This window comes from Hyla sarda, chromosome 1, assembly GCF_029499605.1.
Source record: "Hyla sarda isolate aHylSar1 chromosome 1, aHylSar1.hap1, whole genome shotgun sequence".
Taxonomy (NCBI): domain Eukaryota; kingdom Metazoa; phylum Chordata; class Amphibia; order Anura; family Hylidae; genus Hyla; species Hyla sarda.
In genome coordinates, this window is record NC_079189.1 from 617,897,678 (window position 1) to 617,913,683 (window position 16,006).

At 40.6% G+C, this 16,006-nt stretch overlaps 1 protein-coding gene across 1 annotated transcript in view; it reads right to left on the bottom strand.

Moving 5' to 3' along the window:
• The window catches only part of LOC130312578 (uncharacterized), a 41,089-nt gene that overhangs the window by 11,909 nt on the left and 13,174 nt on the right, over positions 1–16,006 (bottom strand). Inside the window, exons 3-7 of the mRNA XM_056552585.1 lie at positions 12,918–12,974; positions 10,674–10,785; positions 1,201–1,362; positions 295–380; positions 169–206 (exon numbers count right to left, since the gene is read on the bottom strand). Of these exons, the coding sequence (XP_056408560.1) occupies positions 169–206; positions 295–380; positions 1,201–1,362; positions 10,674–10,785; positions 12,918–12,974 (455 nt within the window). The remainder of the gene's footprint in view (positions 1–168; positions 207–294; positions 381–1,200; positions 1,363–10,673; positions 10,786–12,917; positions 12,975–16,006) is intronic.

Consider the following 16,006-nt stretch of genomic DNA (forward strand, 5'->3'; position numbering starts at 1 on the left):
GGGGTTATCCTCTTCTTTCTTGATTTAATCCTAAAAGTCTGAGGGTGGGGAGGGGGCAGTACTCTCTGACACCTGTCACATGACATTGTTGTGCCCCCCCCCCCTATTTACATGGTCGGTTCAGGTGGTTTACACGGTGGGGTATCTGATGTCTTGTAGGTTTCTTACCTTTACGATGTCATCTTTCCCGGTGAGTTTCCTCCGACCTGTTGGTATAAGAATGAGAACATTCAGTATTGGACACGAGAAGATGTCTGGTCCCCGGTCACATATACACAACAGGAAGCCTCTTACATTGGTGCCGAAATATCCACAGGAGGAAAGCAGCAAGAAGAATCACAAGGAACAGGGAGATGGATAATGGAACAAAGATGGAGGCACTGAGGGAGAAGAAGTCACATGATAATATGTATGTATCTATACTTTATACTGTTATACTTCAGCCTGTGTCCGAGTCATTGCTTCATCACTCTCCATGACAATCAGACCCACTGGGTTCTGTATGTGATGTGATTCCATGGATTTCCTCCCATACCCCCAAATATTGTTTGATTTGTTAATTTTGTAATAAATGAGCGCTGTGTTGGTTGAAAATCCACTGCTTCTCCCAAATGATATATATGATTTCTCTGAACTAACACCAAACCTGTATAAAATTTAGAAATAATATTCCCTAAAAATAGGCAATTGATCTGTGGTGATAAAATTCCTCCTCACTCCCAAAAAACACCAATAGTTTATAAAAGAAAAATAAATCCCAATTTCTCTCATATCTATCTATCTATCTATCTATTTATCTATCTATCTATCTCATATCTATCTATTTATCTCATATCTATCTATCTCATATCTATCTCTCTCATATCTATCTATCTATCTATCTCATATCTATCTATCTATCTCATATCTATCTCTGTCATATCTATCTATCTATCTATCTATCTAATATCTATCTCATATCCATCTATATCTCATATCAATCTCATATCCATCTATATCTCATATCAATCTCATATCCATCTATATCTCATATCAATCTCATATCTATCTATCTGTCTCATATCTATCTATCTCATATTTATCTCATATCTATCTATCTATCTATCTCATATCTATCTATCTATCTGTCTTTCTGCCCATATCTTTCCCCCTCTCACTTTACATACGGATGACAGATAACACATAACCACATACATTTACCTTCTTGTTGCATTTTGCACTGTAGTATATGTTGTACTTTCTGGAGTTTCTGTTGTGGTTTGTGCTGTAGTATATGTTGTAGTATATGTTGTAGTATATGTTGTAGCATATGTTGTAGTATACGTTGTACTTTCTGGAGTTTCTGCTGTGGTTGAACTTTTACTGTAAAGGGGAAAAAAACAGAAAGAGACATCTATAAAACTGACATTGTGTATAGAAGTGTATGATCCTGTCACATATAACAGTGTATGATCCTGTGTCACATATAACAGTGTATGATCATGTGTCACATATAACAGTGTATGATCCTGTATCACATATAACAGTGTATGATCCTGTGTCACATATAACAGTGTATGATCCTGTGTCACATATAACAGTGTATGATCCTGTGTCACATATAACAGTGTATGATCCTGTATCACATATAGCAGTGTATGATCCTGTGTCACATATAGCAGTGTATGATCCTGTGTCACATATAACAGTGTATGATCCTGTATCACATATAACAGTGTATGATCCTGTATCACATATAACAGTGTATGATCCTGTGTCACATATAACAGTGTATGATCCTGTGTCACATATAACAGTGTATGATCCTGTGTCACATATAGCAGTGTATGATCCTGTGTCACATATAACAGTGTATGATCCTGTGTCACATATAACAGTGTATGATCCTGTGTCACATATAACAGTGTATGATCCTGTGTCACATATAGCAGTGTATGATCCTGTGTCACATATAACAGTGTATGATCCTGTGTCACATATAACAGTGTATGATCCTGTGTCACATATAACAGTGTATGATCCTGTGTCACATATAGCAGTGTATGATCCTGTGTCACATATAACAGTGTATGATCCTGTATCACATATAACAGTGTATGATCCTGTGTCACATATAACAGTGTATGATCCTGTGTCACATATAACAGTGTATGATCCTGTGTCACATATAGCAGTGTATGATCCTGTGTCACATATAACAGTGTATGATCCTGTGTCACATATAACAGTGTATGATCCTGTGTCACATATAACAGTGTATGATCCATATAGCGGTGTATGATCATGTGTCACATATAACAGTGTATGATCCTGTGTCACATATAACAGTGTATGATCATGTGTCACATATAACAGTGTATGATCCTGTGTCACATATAACAGTGTATGATCCTGTATCACATATAGCGGTGTATGATCCTGTATCACATATAACAGTGTATGATCCTGTGTCACATATAACAGTGTATGATCATGTGTCACATATAACAGTGTATGATCCTGTGTCACATATAACAGTGTATGATCCTGTGTCACATATAACAGTGTATGATCCTGTGTCACATATAACAGTGTATGATCCTGTGTCACATATAACAGTGTATGATCCTGTGTCACATATAACAGTGTATGATCATGTGTCACATATAACAGTGTATGATCCTGTGTCACATATAACAGTGTATGATCCTGTGTCACATATAACAGTGTATGATCCTGTGTCACATATAACAGTGTATGATCCTGTGTCACATATAACAGTGTATGATCCTGTGTTACATATAACAGTGTATGATCCTGTGTCACATATAGCAGTGTATGATCCTGTGTCACATATAGCAGTGTATGATCCTGTGTCACATATAACAGTGTATGATCCTGTGTCACATATAACAGTGTATGATCCTGTATCACATATAACAGTGTATGATCCTGTATCACATATAACAGTGTATGATCCTGTGTCACATATAACAGTGTATGATCCTGTATCACATATAACAGTGTATGATCCTGTGTCACATATAACAGTGTATGATCCTGTATCACATATAACAGTGTATGATCCTGTATCACATATAGCAGTGTATGATCCTGTATCACATATAACAGTGTATGATCCTGTGTCACATATAACAGTGTATGATCCTGTGTCACATATAACAGTGTATGATCCTGTGTCACATATAACAGTGTATGATCCTGTGTCACATATAACAGTGTATGATCCTGTGTCACATATAACAGTGTATGATCCTGTGTCACATATAGCAGTGTATGATCCTGTGTCACATATAACAGTGTATGATCCTGTGTCACATATAACAGTGTATGATCCTGTGTCACATATAACAGTGTATGATCCTGTGTCACATATAACAGTGTATGATCCTGTGTCACATATAACAGTGTATGATCCATATAGCGGTGTATGATCATGTGTCACATATAACAGTGTATGATCCTGTGTCACATATAACAGTGTATGATCATGTGTCACATATAACAGTGTATGATCCTGTGTCACATATAACAGTGTATGATCCTGTGTCACATATAACAGTGTATGATCCTGTGTCACATATAACAGTGTATGATCCTGTGTCACATATAACAGTGTATGATCCTGTGTCACATATAGCAGTGTATGATCCTGTGTCACATATAACAGTGTATGATCCTGTGTCACATATAACAGTGTATGATCCTGTGTCACATATAACAGTGTATGATCCTGTGTCACATATAACAGTGTATGATCCTGTGTCACATATAACAGTGTATGATCCATATAGCGGTGTATGATCATGTGTCACATATAACAGTGTATGATCCTGTGTCACATATAACAGTGTATGATCATGTGTCACATATAACAGTGTATGATCCTGTGTCACATATAACAGTGTATGATCCTGTGTCACATATAACAGTGTATGATCCTGTGTCACATATAACAGTGTATGATCCTGTGTCACATATAACAGTGTATGATCCTGTGTCACATATAACAGTGTATGATCCTGTGTCACATATAGTAGTGTATGATCCTGTGTCACATATAACAGTGTATGATCCTGTGTCACATATAACAGTATATGATCCTGTGTCACATATAACAGTGTATTATCCTGTGTCACATATAACAGTGTATGATCCTGTGTCACATATAGCAGTGTATGATCCTGTGTCACATATAACAGTGTATGATCCTGTGTCACATATAACAGTGTATGATCCTGTATCACATATAGCAGTGTATGACCCTGTCACATATAACAGTGTATGATCCTGTATCACATATAGCAGTGTATGATCCTGTATCACATATAACAGTGTATGACCCTGTCACATATAACAGTGTATGATCCTGTATCACATATAACAGTGTATGATCCTGTGTCACATATAACAGTGTATGATCCTGTATCACATATAACAGTGTATGATCCTGTGTCACATATAACAGTGTATGATCCTGTATCACATATAGCAGTGTATGACCCTGTCACATATAACAGTGTATGATCCTGTATCACATATAACAGTGTATGATCCTGTATCACATATAACAGTGTATGATCCTGTGTCACATATAACAGTGTATGATCCTGTGTCACATATAACAGTGTATGATCCTGTGTCACATATAACAGTGTATGATCCTGTATCACATATAACAGTGTATGATCCTGTATCACATATAGCAGTGTATGATCCTGTGTCACATATAACAGTGTATGATCCTGTGTCACATATAACAGTGTATGATCCTGTGTCACATATAACAGTGTATGATCCTGTATCACATATAGCAGTGTATGATCCTGTGTCACATATAACAGTGTATGATCCTGTGTCACATATAGCAGTGTATGATCCTGTGTCACATATAGCAGTGTATGATCCTGTGTCACATATAACAGTGTATGATCCTGTGTCACATATAACAGTGTATGATCCTGTGTCACATATAACAGTGTATGATCCTGTGTCACATATAGCAGTGTATGATCCTGTGTCACATATAACAGTGTATGATCCTGTGTCACATATAACAGTGTATGATCCTGTATCACATATAACAGTGTATGATCCTGTGTCACATATAACAGTGTATGATCCTGTGTCACATATAACAGTGTATGATCCTGTATCACATATAGTGTTGAGCGGCATAGGCCATATTCGAATTCGCGAATATTCGCGAATATTCATCATATATTCGCGAATATTCGCATATTCGTTATCTCCTCGTTTTATTTTCGCATATGCGAAAATTCGCGTATGCGAAAATTAACATATGTGAAAATTTGCATATACAAAATTAGCATACGCGAAAATTCACATATGCGAAAATTCGCATGTGCTAATTTTCGCATATGCGAATTTTCGCACGGCAGTCTTACACAGTAGTATCACAGCCTTCTTTACACCACACAAGCTGGAAGCAGAGAGGGATGATCACTGTGATGTGTACTGTGAAGAAACAAAAAAAAAAAAAAAAAAAAACGAATATTCGTAATTACGAATATATAGCGCTATATTCGCGAAATTGGCGAATTCGCGAATATGCGAAATTCGCGAATAATATTCGAATTGCGAATATTCGCGAGCAACACTAATCACATATAACAGTGTATGATCCTGTATCACATATAACAGTGTATGATCCTGTGTCACATATAACAGTGTATGATCCTGTGTCACATATAACAGTGTATGATCCTGTGTCACATATAACAGTGTATGATCCTGTATCACATATAACAGTGTATGATCCTGTATCACATATAACAGTGTATGATCCTGTGTCACATATAACAGTGTATGATCCTGTGTCACATATAACAGTGTATGATCCTGTGTCACATATAACAGTGTATGATCCTGTGTCACATATAACAGTGTATGATCCTGTGTCACATATAACAGTGTATGATCCTGTGTCACATATAACAGTGTATGATCCTGTGTCACATATAACAGTGTATGATCCTGTGTCACATATAACAGTGTATGATCCATATAGCGGTGTATAATCCTGTGTCACATATAACAGTGTATGATCCTGTGTCACATATAACAGTGTATGATCCTGTATCACATATAACAGTGTATGATCCTGTATCACATATAACAGTGTATGATCCTGTGTCACATATAACAGTGTATGATCCTGTGTCACATATAGCAGTGTATGATCCTGTGTCACATATAACAGTGTATGATCCTGTGTCACATATAACAGTGTATGATCCTGTGTCACATATAGCAGTGTATGATCCTGTGTCACATATAACAGTGTATGATCCTGTATCACATATAACAGTGTATGATCCTGTATCACATATAACAGTGTATGATCCTGTGTCACATATAACAGTGTATGATCCTGTGTCACATATAACAGTGTATGATCCTGTCACATATAGCAGTGTATGATCCGGTGTCACATATAACAGTGTATGATCCTGTGTCACATATAACAGTGTATGATCCTGTGTCACATATAACAGTGTATGATCCTGTGTCACATATAACAGTGTATGATCCTGTGTCACATATAACAGTGTATGATCCTGTGTCACATATAACAGTGTATGATCCTGTGTCACATATAACAGTGTATGATCCTGTGTCACATATAACAGTGTATGATCCTGTGTTACATATAACAGTGTATGACCCTGTCACATATAACAGTGTATGATCCTGTGTCACATATAACAGTGTATGATCCTGTATCACATATAACAGTGTATGATCCTGTATCACATATAACAGTGTATGATCCTGTGTCACATATAACAGTGTATGATCCTGTATCACATATAACAGTGTATGATCCTGTGTCACATATAACAGTGTATGATCCTGTGTCACATAAAACAGTGTATGATCCTGTGTCACATATAACAGTGTATGATCCTGTGTCACATATAACAGTGTATGATCCTGTGTCACATAAAACAGTGTATGATCCTGTGTCACATATAACAGTGTATGATCCATATAGCGGTGTATGATCATGTGTCACATATAACAGTGTATGATCCTGTGTCACATATAACAGTGTATGATCATGTGTCACATATAACAGTGTATGATCCTGTGTCACATATAACAGTGTATGATCCTGTGTCACATATAACAGTGTATGATCCTGTGTCACATATAACAGTGTATGATCCTGTGTCACATATAACAGTGTATGATCCTGTGTCACATATAACAGTGTATGATCCTGTCACATATAACAGTGTATGATCCTGTGTCACATATAACAGTGTATGATCCTGTGTCACATATAACAGTGTATGATCCTGTCACATATAACAGTGTATGATCCTGTGTCACATATAGTAGTGTATGATCCTGTGTCACATATAACAGTGTATGATCCTGTGTCACATATAACAGTATATGATCCTGTGTCACATATAACAGTGTATTATCCTGTGTCACATATAACAGTGTATGATCCTGTGTCACATTTAGCAGTGTATGATCCTGTGTCACATATAACAGTGTATGATCCTGTGTCACATATAACAGTGTATGATCCTGTATCACATATAGCAGTGTATGACCCTGTCACATATAACAGTGTATGATCCTGTATCACATATAGCAGTGTATGATCCTGTATCACATATAACAGTGTATGACCCTGTCACATATAACAGTGTATGATCCTGTATCACATATAACAGTGTATGATCCTGTGTCACATATAACAGTGTATGATCCTGTATCACATATAACAGTGTACGATCCTGTGTCACATATAACAGTGTATGATCCTGTGTCACATATAACAGTGTATGATCCTGTGTCACATATAACAGTGTATGATCCTGTATCACATATAACAGTGTATGATCCTGTATCACATATAACAGTGTATGATCCTGTGTCACATATAACAGTGTATGATCCTGTGTCACATATAACAGTGTATGATCCTGTGTCACATATAACAGTGTATGATCCTGTATCACATATAACAGTGTATGATCCTGTGTCACATATAACAGTGTATGATCCTGTGTCACATATAACAGTGTATGATCCTGTGTCACATATAACAGTGTATGATCCATTTAGCAGTGTATGATCCTGTGTCACATATAACAGTGTATGATCCTGTGTCACATATAGCAGTGTATGATCCTGTGTCACATATAACAGTGTATGATCCTGTGTCACATATAACAGTGTATGATCCTGTGTCACATATAACAGTGTATGATCCTGTGTCACATATAACAGTGTATGATCCTGTGTCACATATAACAGTGTATGATCCATATAGCGGTGTATGATCCTGTGTCACATATAGCGGTGTATGATCCTGTGTCACATATAGCAGTGTATGATCCTGTGTCACATATAACAGTGTATGATCCTGTGTCACATATAACTGTGTATGATCCTGTGTCACATATAACAGTGTATGATCCTGTGTCACATATACCAGTGTATGATCCTGTGTCACATATAACAGTGTATGATCCATATAGCGGTGTATGATCCTGTGTCACATATAGCGGTGTATGATCCTGTGTAACATATAGCGGTGTATGATCCTGTGTCACATATAGCGGTGTATGATCCTGTGTAACATATAGCGGTGTATGATCCTGTGTCACATATAGCAGTGTATGATCCTGTGTCACATAAAACAGTGTATGATCCTGTGTCACATATAACAGTGTATGATCCTGTGTCACATATAACAGTGTATGATCCTGTGTCACATATAACAGTGTATGATCCATATAGCGGTGTATGATCCTGTGTCACATATAACAGTGTATGATCCATATAGCGGTGTATGATCATGTGTCACATATAGCGGTGTATGATCATGTGTCACATATAGCGGTGTATGATCCTGTATCACATATAACAGTGTATGATCCTGTGTCACATATAACAGTGTATGATCCATATAGCGGTGTATGATCCTGTGTCACATATAACAGTGTATGATCCATATAGCGGTGTATGATCCTGTGTCACATATAGCGGTGTATGATCATGTGTCACATATAGCGGTGTATGATCATGTGTCACATATAGCGGTGTATGATCCTGTGTCACATATAACAGTGTATGATCCTGTGTCACATAAAACAGTGTATGATCCTGTGTCACATATAACAGTGTATGATCCATATAGCGGTGTATGATCCTGTGTCACATATAACAGTGTATGATCCATATAGCGGTGTATGATCATGTGTCACATATAGCGGTGTATGATCATGTGTCACATATAGCGGTGTATGATCCTGTATCACATATAACAGTGTATGATCCTGTGTCACATATAACAGTGTATGATCCATATAGCGGTGTATGATCCTGTGTCACATATAACAGTGTATGATCCATATAGCGGTGTATGATCCTGTGTCACATATAGCGGTGTATGATCATGTGTCACATATAGCGGTGTATGATCATGTGTCACATATAGCGGTGTATGATCCTGTGTCACATATAACAGTGTATGATCCTGTGTCACATAAAACAGTGTATGATCCTGTGTCACATATAACAGTGTATGATCCATATAGCGGTGTATGATCCTGTGTCACATATAACAGTGTATGATCCATATAGCGGTGTATGATCATGTGTCACATATAGCGGTGTATGATCATGTGTCACATATAGCGGTGTATGATCATTTGTCACATATAGCGGTGTATGATCATGTGTCACATATAGCGGTGTATGATCATTTGTCACATATAACAGTGTATGATCCTGTGTCACATATAACAGTGTATGATCCTGTATCACATATAACAGTGTATGATCCTGTATCACATATAACAGTGTATGATCCTGTATCACATATAACAGTGTATGATCCTGTATCACATATAGCAGTGTATGATCCTGTGTCACATATAACAGTGTATGATCCTGTATCACATATAACAGTGTATGATCCTGTGTCACATATAACAGTGTATGATCCTGTGTCACATATAACAGTGTATGATCCTGTATCACATATAACAGTGTATGATCCTGTGTCACATATAACAGTGTATGATCCTGTGTCACATATAACAGTGTATGATCCATATAGCGGTGTATGATCATGTGTCATATATAGCGGTGTATGATCCTGTGTAACATATAGCGGTGTATGATCATGTGTCACATATAGCGGTGTATGATCATGTGTCACATATAGCGGTGTATGATCATGTGTCACATATAGCGGTGTATGATCATGTGTCACATATAGCGGTGTATGATCATGTGTCACATATAGCGGTGTATGATTCTGTGTAACATATAGCGGTGTATGATCATGTGTCACATATAGCGTTGTATGATCATGTGTCACATATAACAGTGTATGATCCATATAGCGGTGTATGATCATGTGTCACATATAGCGGTGTATGATCATGTGTCACATATAGCGGTGTATGATCCTGTGTATAACCATGTATTATCTCATGTAGAGCTCTGATTAATCTGACACCCTCATGTGGAATGTTTTCATTATCTGGTAGATACAATAGTCAGTGACCATATACATTATGTATACAGGAGATCAGGCCACCAAGTCCTCATGGGGTCGGAGTTCCTCTGCTTCTACATAACATTAAAGCCTTGGACTGACCTCAGATGCTGATTACCTTCTATCCGGTGGATCCCTACAATGGGGATGGTCTCTTTTTTTCTTGTCACACTTATCTTTTTTATGAGACTTGTTTCCTTCTCCGGAGTTTTCCTTAGATTCTTTTCCATCTATTGTAGAAGAGATAAGGACCGATCTCTGATATCATTCATACAAGTCATTCGTGTTAACAAACCGCACCATAAGGCGAGTAAATGCATCCATCCCCTCTGCAGCTCTACCTCACGCTGAGCTCCTCCGCCCAATAAAAACGGGCAAAGAAAAAAAGTTCTCCAGCACCGGAGTCCAGATAAAACATTTCCCTTTGATCGACAGAGCTCCCTGCTATTGAAGGGTGTCCTGCTGAAATCACACACTTCCAACGTATGGAGAGGTTCATCGCTTTGACCTCTGTAAAAATATTTGTTGTTTGTTCCTCTGGTCTGGAGTCTGAATTAAAGGGGTACTCCCTATCCAGAAAGCTTGAATCCACGTTCTTTGTAAAAATGTATGTGATTCTATGTAAATTAATAGTCTTATTATTAGTAATGATGGGTGGGGGGGGGTCAGGATGTTTTCCTCTAGCAGGCCCTCAGCACCGCAGTGTGACAGTGATAATCCAATAATCCAATGGTCTGTACCAGAGGCGGACATATCGCCTGTGCAGCCGGTTCAGCTACACAGGGACCCCTCACATGACACACACGTGAGCAATGGTGCTGCACCGCCACTGCTTACTGTTCTAAAGCCACTTTAGACAGTGAACCTAGCGGCCGACACGGGTCTGACGAGCGATGTGACGTACCTCCATGGACCCGCGCAGGAGGACATCAGTGACGTCACTCGTCAGGCCGCCGGGGGAGAGGAGAAGCGCTTCGCAGGCCAGGTAAGTGTTTCTATGTGTGCGTCTGTCTATGTGTTGGAGGGGGGGGGGGGGCTATGCTACCAAATGTGGGGAAACAATGCTACCTAATTTAGGGAATCTGTGCTACCTAATGTGGGGAGTCCATGCTACCTTATGTGGGGAATCTATACTGCCTTATGTGAGGAAACTATGCTACATAATGTGGGGAAACTATGCTATCTAATTAAGGCAATGTATGCTACCTAATGTGGGGAAACTGCTACCTAATGTGGGGAATCTGTGCTACCTAATGTGGGGAGTCTATGCTACCTTATGTGGGGAAACTATGCTACCTAATGTGGGGGAACTATGCTACCTAATTTAGGGAATCGGTGCTACCTAATGTGGGGAGTCTATGCTACCTTATGTGGGGAATCTATGCTACCTTATGTGGGAAAACTATGCTACCTAATGTGGGGAATCTATGCTACCTAATGTGGGAAAACTATGCTACCTAATGTGGGAAATCTATGCTACCTAATGTGGGAAATCTATGCTGCCTAATGTGGGGAATCTATGCTACCTAATGTGGGGAATCTATGCTACCTAATGTGGGGAAACTATGCTACATAATGTGAAGAAACTATGCTACCTAATTTAGGGAATCTGTGCTACCTAATGTGGGGAGTCTATGCTACCTCATGTGGGGAGTCTATGCTACCTAATGTGGGGAAACTATGCTACATAATGTGGGGAATATGTGCTACCTAATATGGGGAATCTATGCTACATAATGTGGGGAATCTATGATACCTAATGTGGGAAATCTATGCTACCTAATGTGGGGAAATTATGCTACCTAATTTGGGGAATCTATGCTACCTTATGAGGGGAATCTATGCTACCTTATGTGGGGAATATATGCTACCTTATGTTGGGAAGCTTTGCTACCTAATGTGGGGAATATATGCTACCTAATGTGGGGAAACTATGCTACCTAATGTGGGGAAACTATGCTACCTAATTTAGGGAATCTATGCTACCTAATGTGGGGAAACTATGCAACCTTATTTAGGGAATCTATGCTACCTAATGTGGGGAATCTAAGCTACCTATTGTAGGAAATCTATGCTACCTAATTTAGGAAATCTATGCTAACTAATGTGGGGAATCTATGCTACCTAATGTGGGGAATCTATGCAACCTAATGTGGGGAAACTATGCTACATAATGTGAGGAATCTATGCTACCTAATGTGGGGAATCTATGCTATCTAATGTGAGGAATCTATGCTACCTAATGTGATGGGCCTAAATGAGCTATGGCATATGGGGGGGGGGGCAGACACATTCTTTGCACAGGGGCCCTCTACTGTCTGTGTCCGCCCTTGGTCTGTATCATCATTATTTTATTCATTACCTTCATCTTTATCATCTTTTTCTTTATTGCCCTTGATGGAGTCCACTGCACAGATTCCTGTAGATAAGAGCATCTGTGTAAATGTTTGGCAAAAAAAATGCTTCTCTCCTGTCAGCAGAGATCTGTGTCTATATAACACTCTAATGGTAGACTTTGAGGGTTAGTTCAAAGTTGTTGTATTTCTACGTAATGATACCCACAAAAATGCACAAAACCAACAAGTGGAGAGTGGCCTGCAACCCTCGGGGTATAAGACAAAGGACCAAGGGTAATAGAATCGGCCATCAGATAAAGCAGGACACATTGTAGTACTAAACAAAACATCACAGGAGGGGCCCCAACAACCCCCCCCCCCCATCCTAGAGTATTAAAGGGGTACTCTGCCACTAGACATCTTATCCCCTATCTAAAGGATCCCCAGACATCCGGATGACTAGTGATGCAGGGCGGAGGCTCGTGACGTCATGGCCACGCCCCCTCAATGCAAGTCTATGGGAAGGGGGGGGACAGCCGTCACGCCTCCTCCCATAGACTTGAATTCAGGGGGCGTGGCCGTGATGTCACGAGCCTCAGGCACTGCACCCAATGCTCTAAATGAATGCCAGGTGCAGCAGGGAGATCACGGAGGACCCAACGGCCGGACCCCCACGATCAGGTATTTTATGCCCTATCCTTTGGATAGGGGATAAGGTATCTAGGGGCGGAGTACCCCTTTAAGCTTGTAGAGTTTTTAGGGTGACACTGGGCAGTAGGTGTCTTAGGCTGGGTTTACACCACGTTTTATTAAATACGGTTCCCGTATACGGTTTGGAGGAGGGGGGCGGGGCTTAATTGCGGCGCCCGCACTCAGCCGTATTCGGGAACCGTATTTAATGCAAGTCTATGAGCCGACCGGAGCGAACCGCAGCCTCCGGTCGGCTTCGTTTTCGGCCGCATACAGCCGAAAACGAAGCCGACCGGAGGCTGCGGTTCACTCCGGTCGGCTCATAGACTTGCATTAAATACGGTTCCCGAATACGGCTGAGTGCGGGCGCCGCAATTAAGCCCCGCCCCCCTCCTCCAAACCGTATACGGGAACCGTATTTAAGAAAACGTGGTGTGAACCCAGCCTTAGAGAGTTCGACCAAGGTAATATCTGGCCCGCCTCTGTGCCCAAAAATCAACTGTTCACATGGAGTTACGGCATTAACTAAAGACCGCCACTTCTAAAGTAAAGTGTACGGGCCATAAAGAATGCTTCCTGAAAATAGGGGCATGCCCAAATCATATGCCCAAATCATACGCCCAAATCATACGCCCAAATCATACGCCCAAAATCATACGCCCAAAATCATACGCCCAAAATCATACGCCCAAAATCATACGCCCAAATCATACGCCCAAAATCATACGCCCAAATCATACGCCCAAAATCATACGCCCAAAATCATACGCCCAAAATCATACGCCCAAATCATACGCCCAAAATCATACGCCCAAATCATACGCCCAAAATCATATGCCCAAAATCATACGCCCAAATCATACGCCCAAATCATACGCCCAAATCATACGCCCAAAATCATACGCCCAAATCATACGCCCAAATCATACGCCCAAATCATATGCCCAAATCATATGCCCAAAATCAGCAACTATAATGAATAATGTAAAACTGTAGCATCTTAGAAGGCCAAGACCTCGTCAGTGAAGAAGGTAGGTGGGCATTACTATAGGATTCTGCAGAGGGAGGTCTGGCCAGGTTTGTCACTGACTAGATGGGTATATATGGTGGATATGAGGCTTCAAGAACCTTAGAACATATACACCTCAATAGGGGAATAGAGACAGAATGCCAGGGACCGTGACAACTATTCATACATTGTGTAATTGTAGGTGTCTAGATAATATTCTGCTCCCTCACTGTGATGTCATCAGTCCTCTCCAGATTACCCTGCTCCCTCACTGTGATGTCATCAATCCTCTCCAGATTACCCTTCTCCCCTTACTGTGATGTCATCAGTCCTCTCCAGATTACCCTGCTCCCTCACTGTGATGTCATCAATCTTCCCCAGATTACCCTGCTCCCTCACTGTGATGTCATCAGTCCTCCCCAGATTACCCTGCTCCCCTCACTGTGATATCATCAGTCCTCCCCAGATTACCCTGCTCCCTCACTGTGATGTCATCAATTCTCTCCAGATTACCCTGCTCCCTCACTGTGATGTCATCAGTCCTCCCCAGATTACCCTGCTCCCTCACTGTGATGTCATCAGTCCTCCCCAGATTACCCTGCTCCCTCACTGTGATGTCATCAGTCCTCCCCAGATTACCCTGCTCCCTCACTGTGATGTCATCAGTCCTCCCCAGATTACCCTGCTCCCTCACTGTGATATCATCAGTCCTCTCCAGATTACCCTGCTCCCCTCACTGTGATATCATCAGTCCTCCCCAGATTACCCTGCTCCCCTCACTGTGATATCATCAGTCCTCCCCAGATTACCCTGCTCCCTCACTGTGATGTCATCAGTCCTCTCCAGATTACCCTGCTCCCCTCACTGTGATATCATCAGTCCTCCCCAGATTACCCTGCTCCCCTCACTGTGATGTCATCAATCTTCCCCAGATTACCCTGCTCCCTCACTGTGATGTCATCAGTCCTCTCCAGATTACCCTGCTCCCCTCACTGTGATATCATCAGTCCTCCCCAGATTACCCTGCTCCCCTCACTGTGATGTCATCAATCTTCCCCAGATTACCCTGCTCCCTCACTGTGATATCATCAATCCTCCCCAGATTACCCTGCTCCCTCACTGTGATGTCATCAGTCCTCCCCAGATTACCCTGCTCCCTCACTGTGATGTCATCAATCTTCCCCAGATTACCCTGCTCCCTCACTGTGATATCATCAGTCCTCCCCAGATTACCCTGCTCCCTCACTGTGATATCATCAGTCCTCCCCAGATTACCCTGCTCCCTCACTGTGATGTCATCAATCCTCCCCAGATTACCCTGCTCCCTCACTGTGATGTCATCAATCTTCCCCAGATTACCCTTCTCCCCTTACTGTGATGTCATCAGTCCTCCCCAGATTACCCTGCTCCCTCACT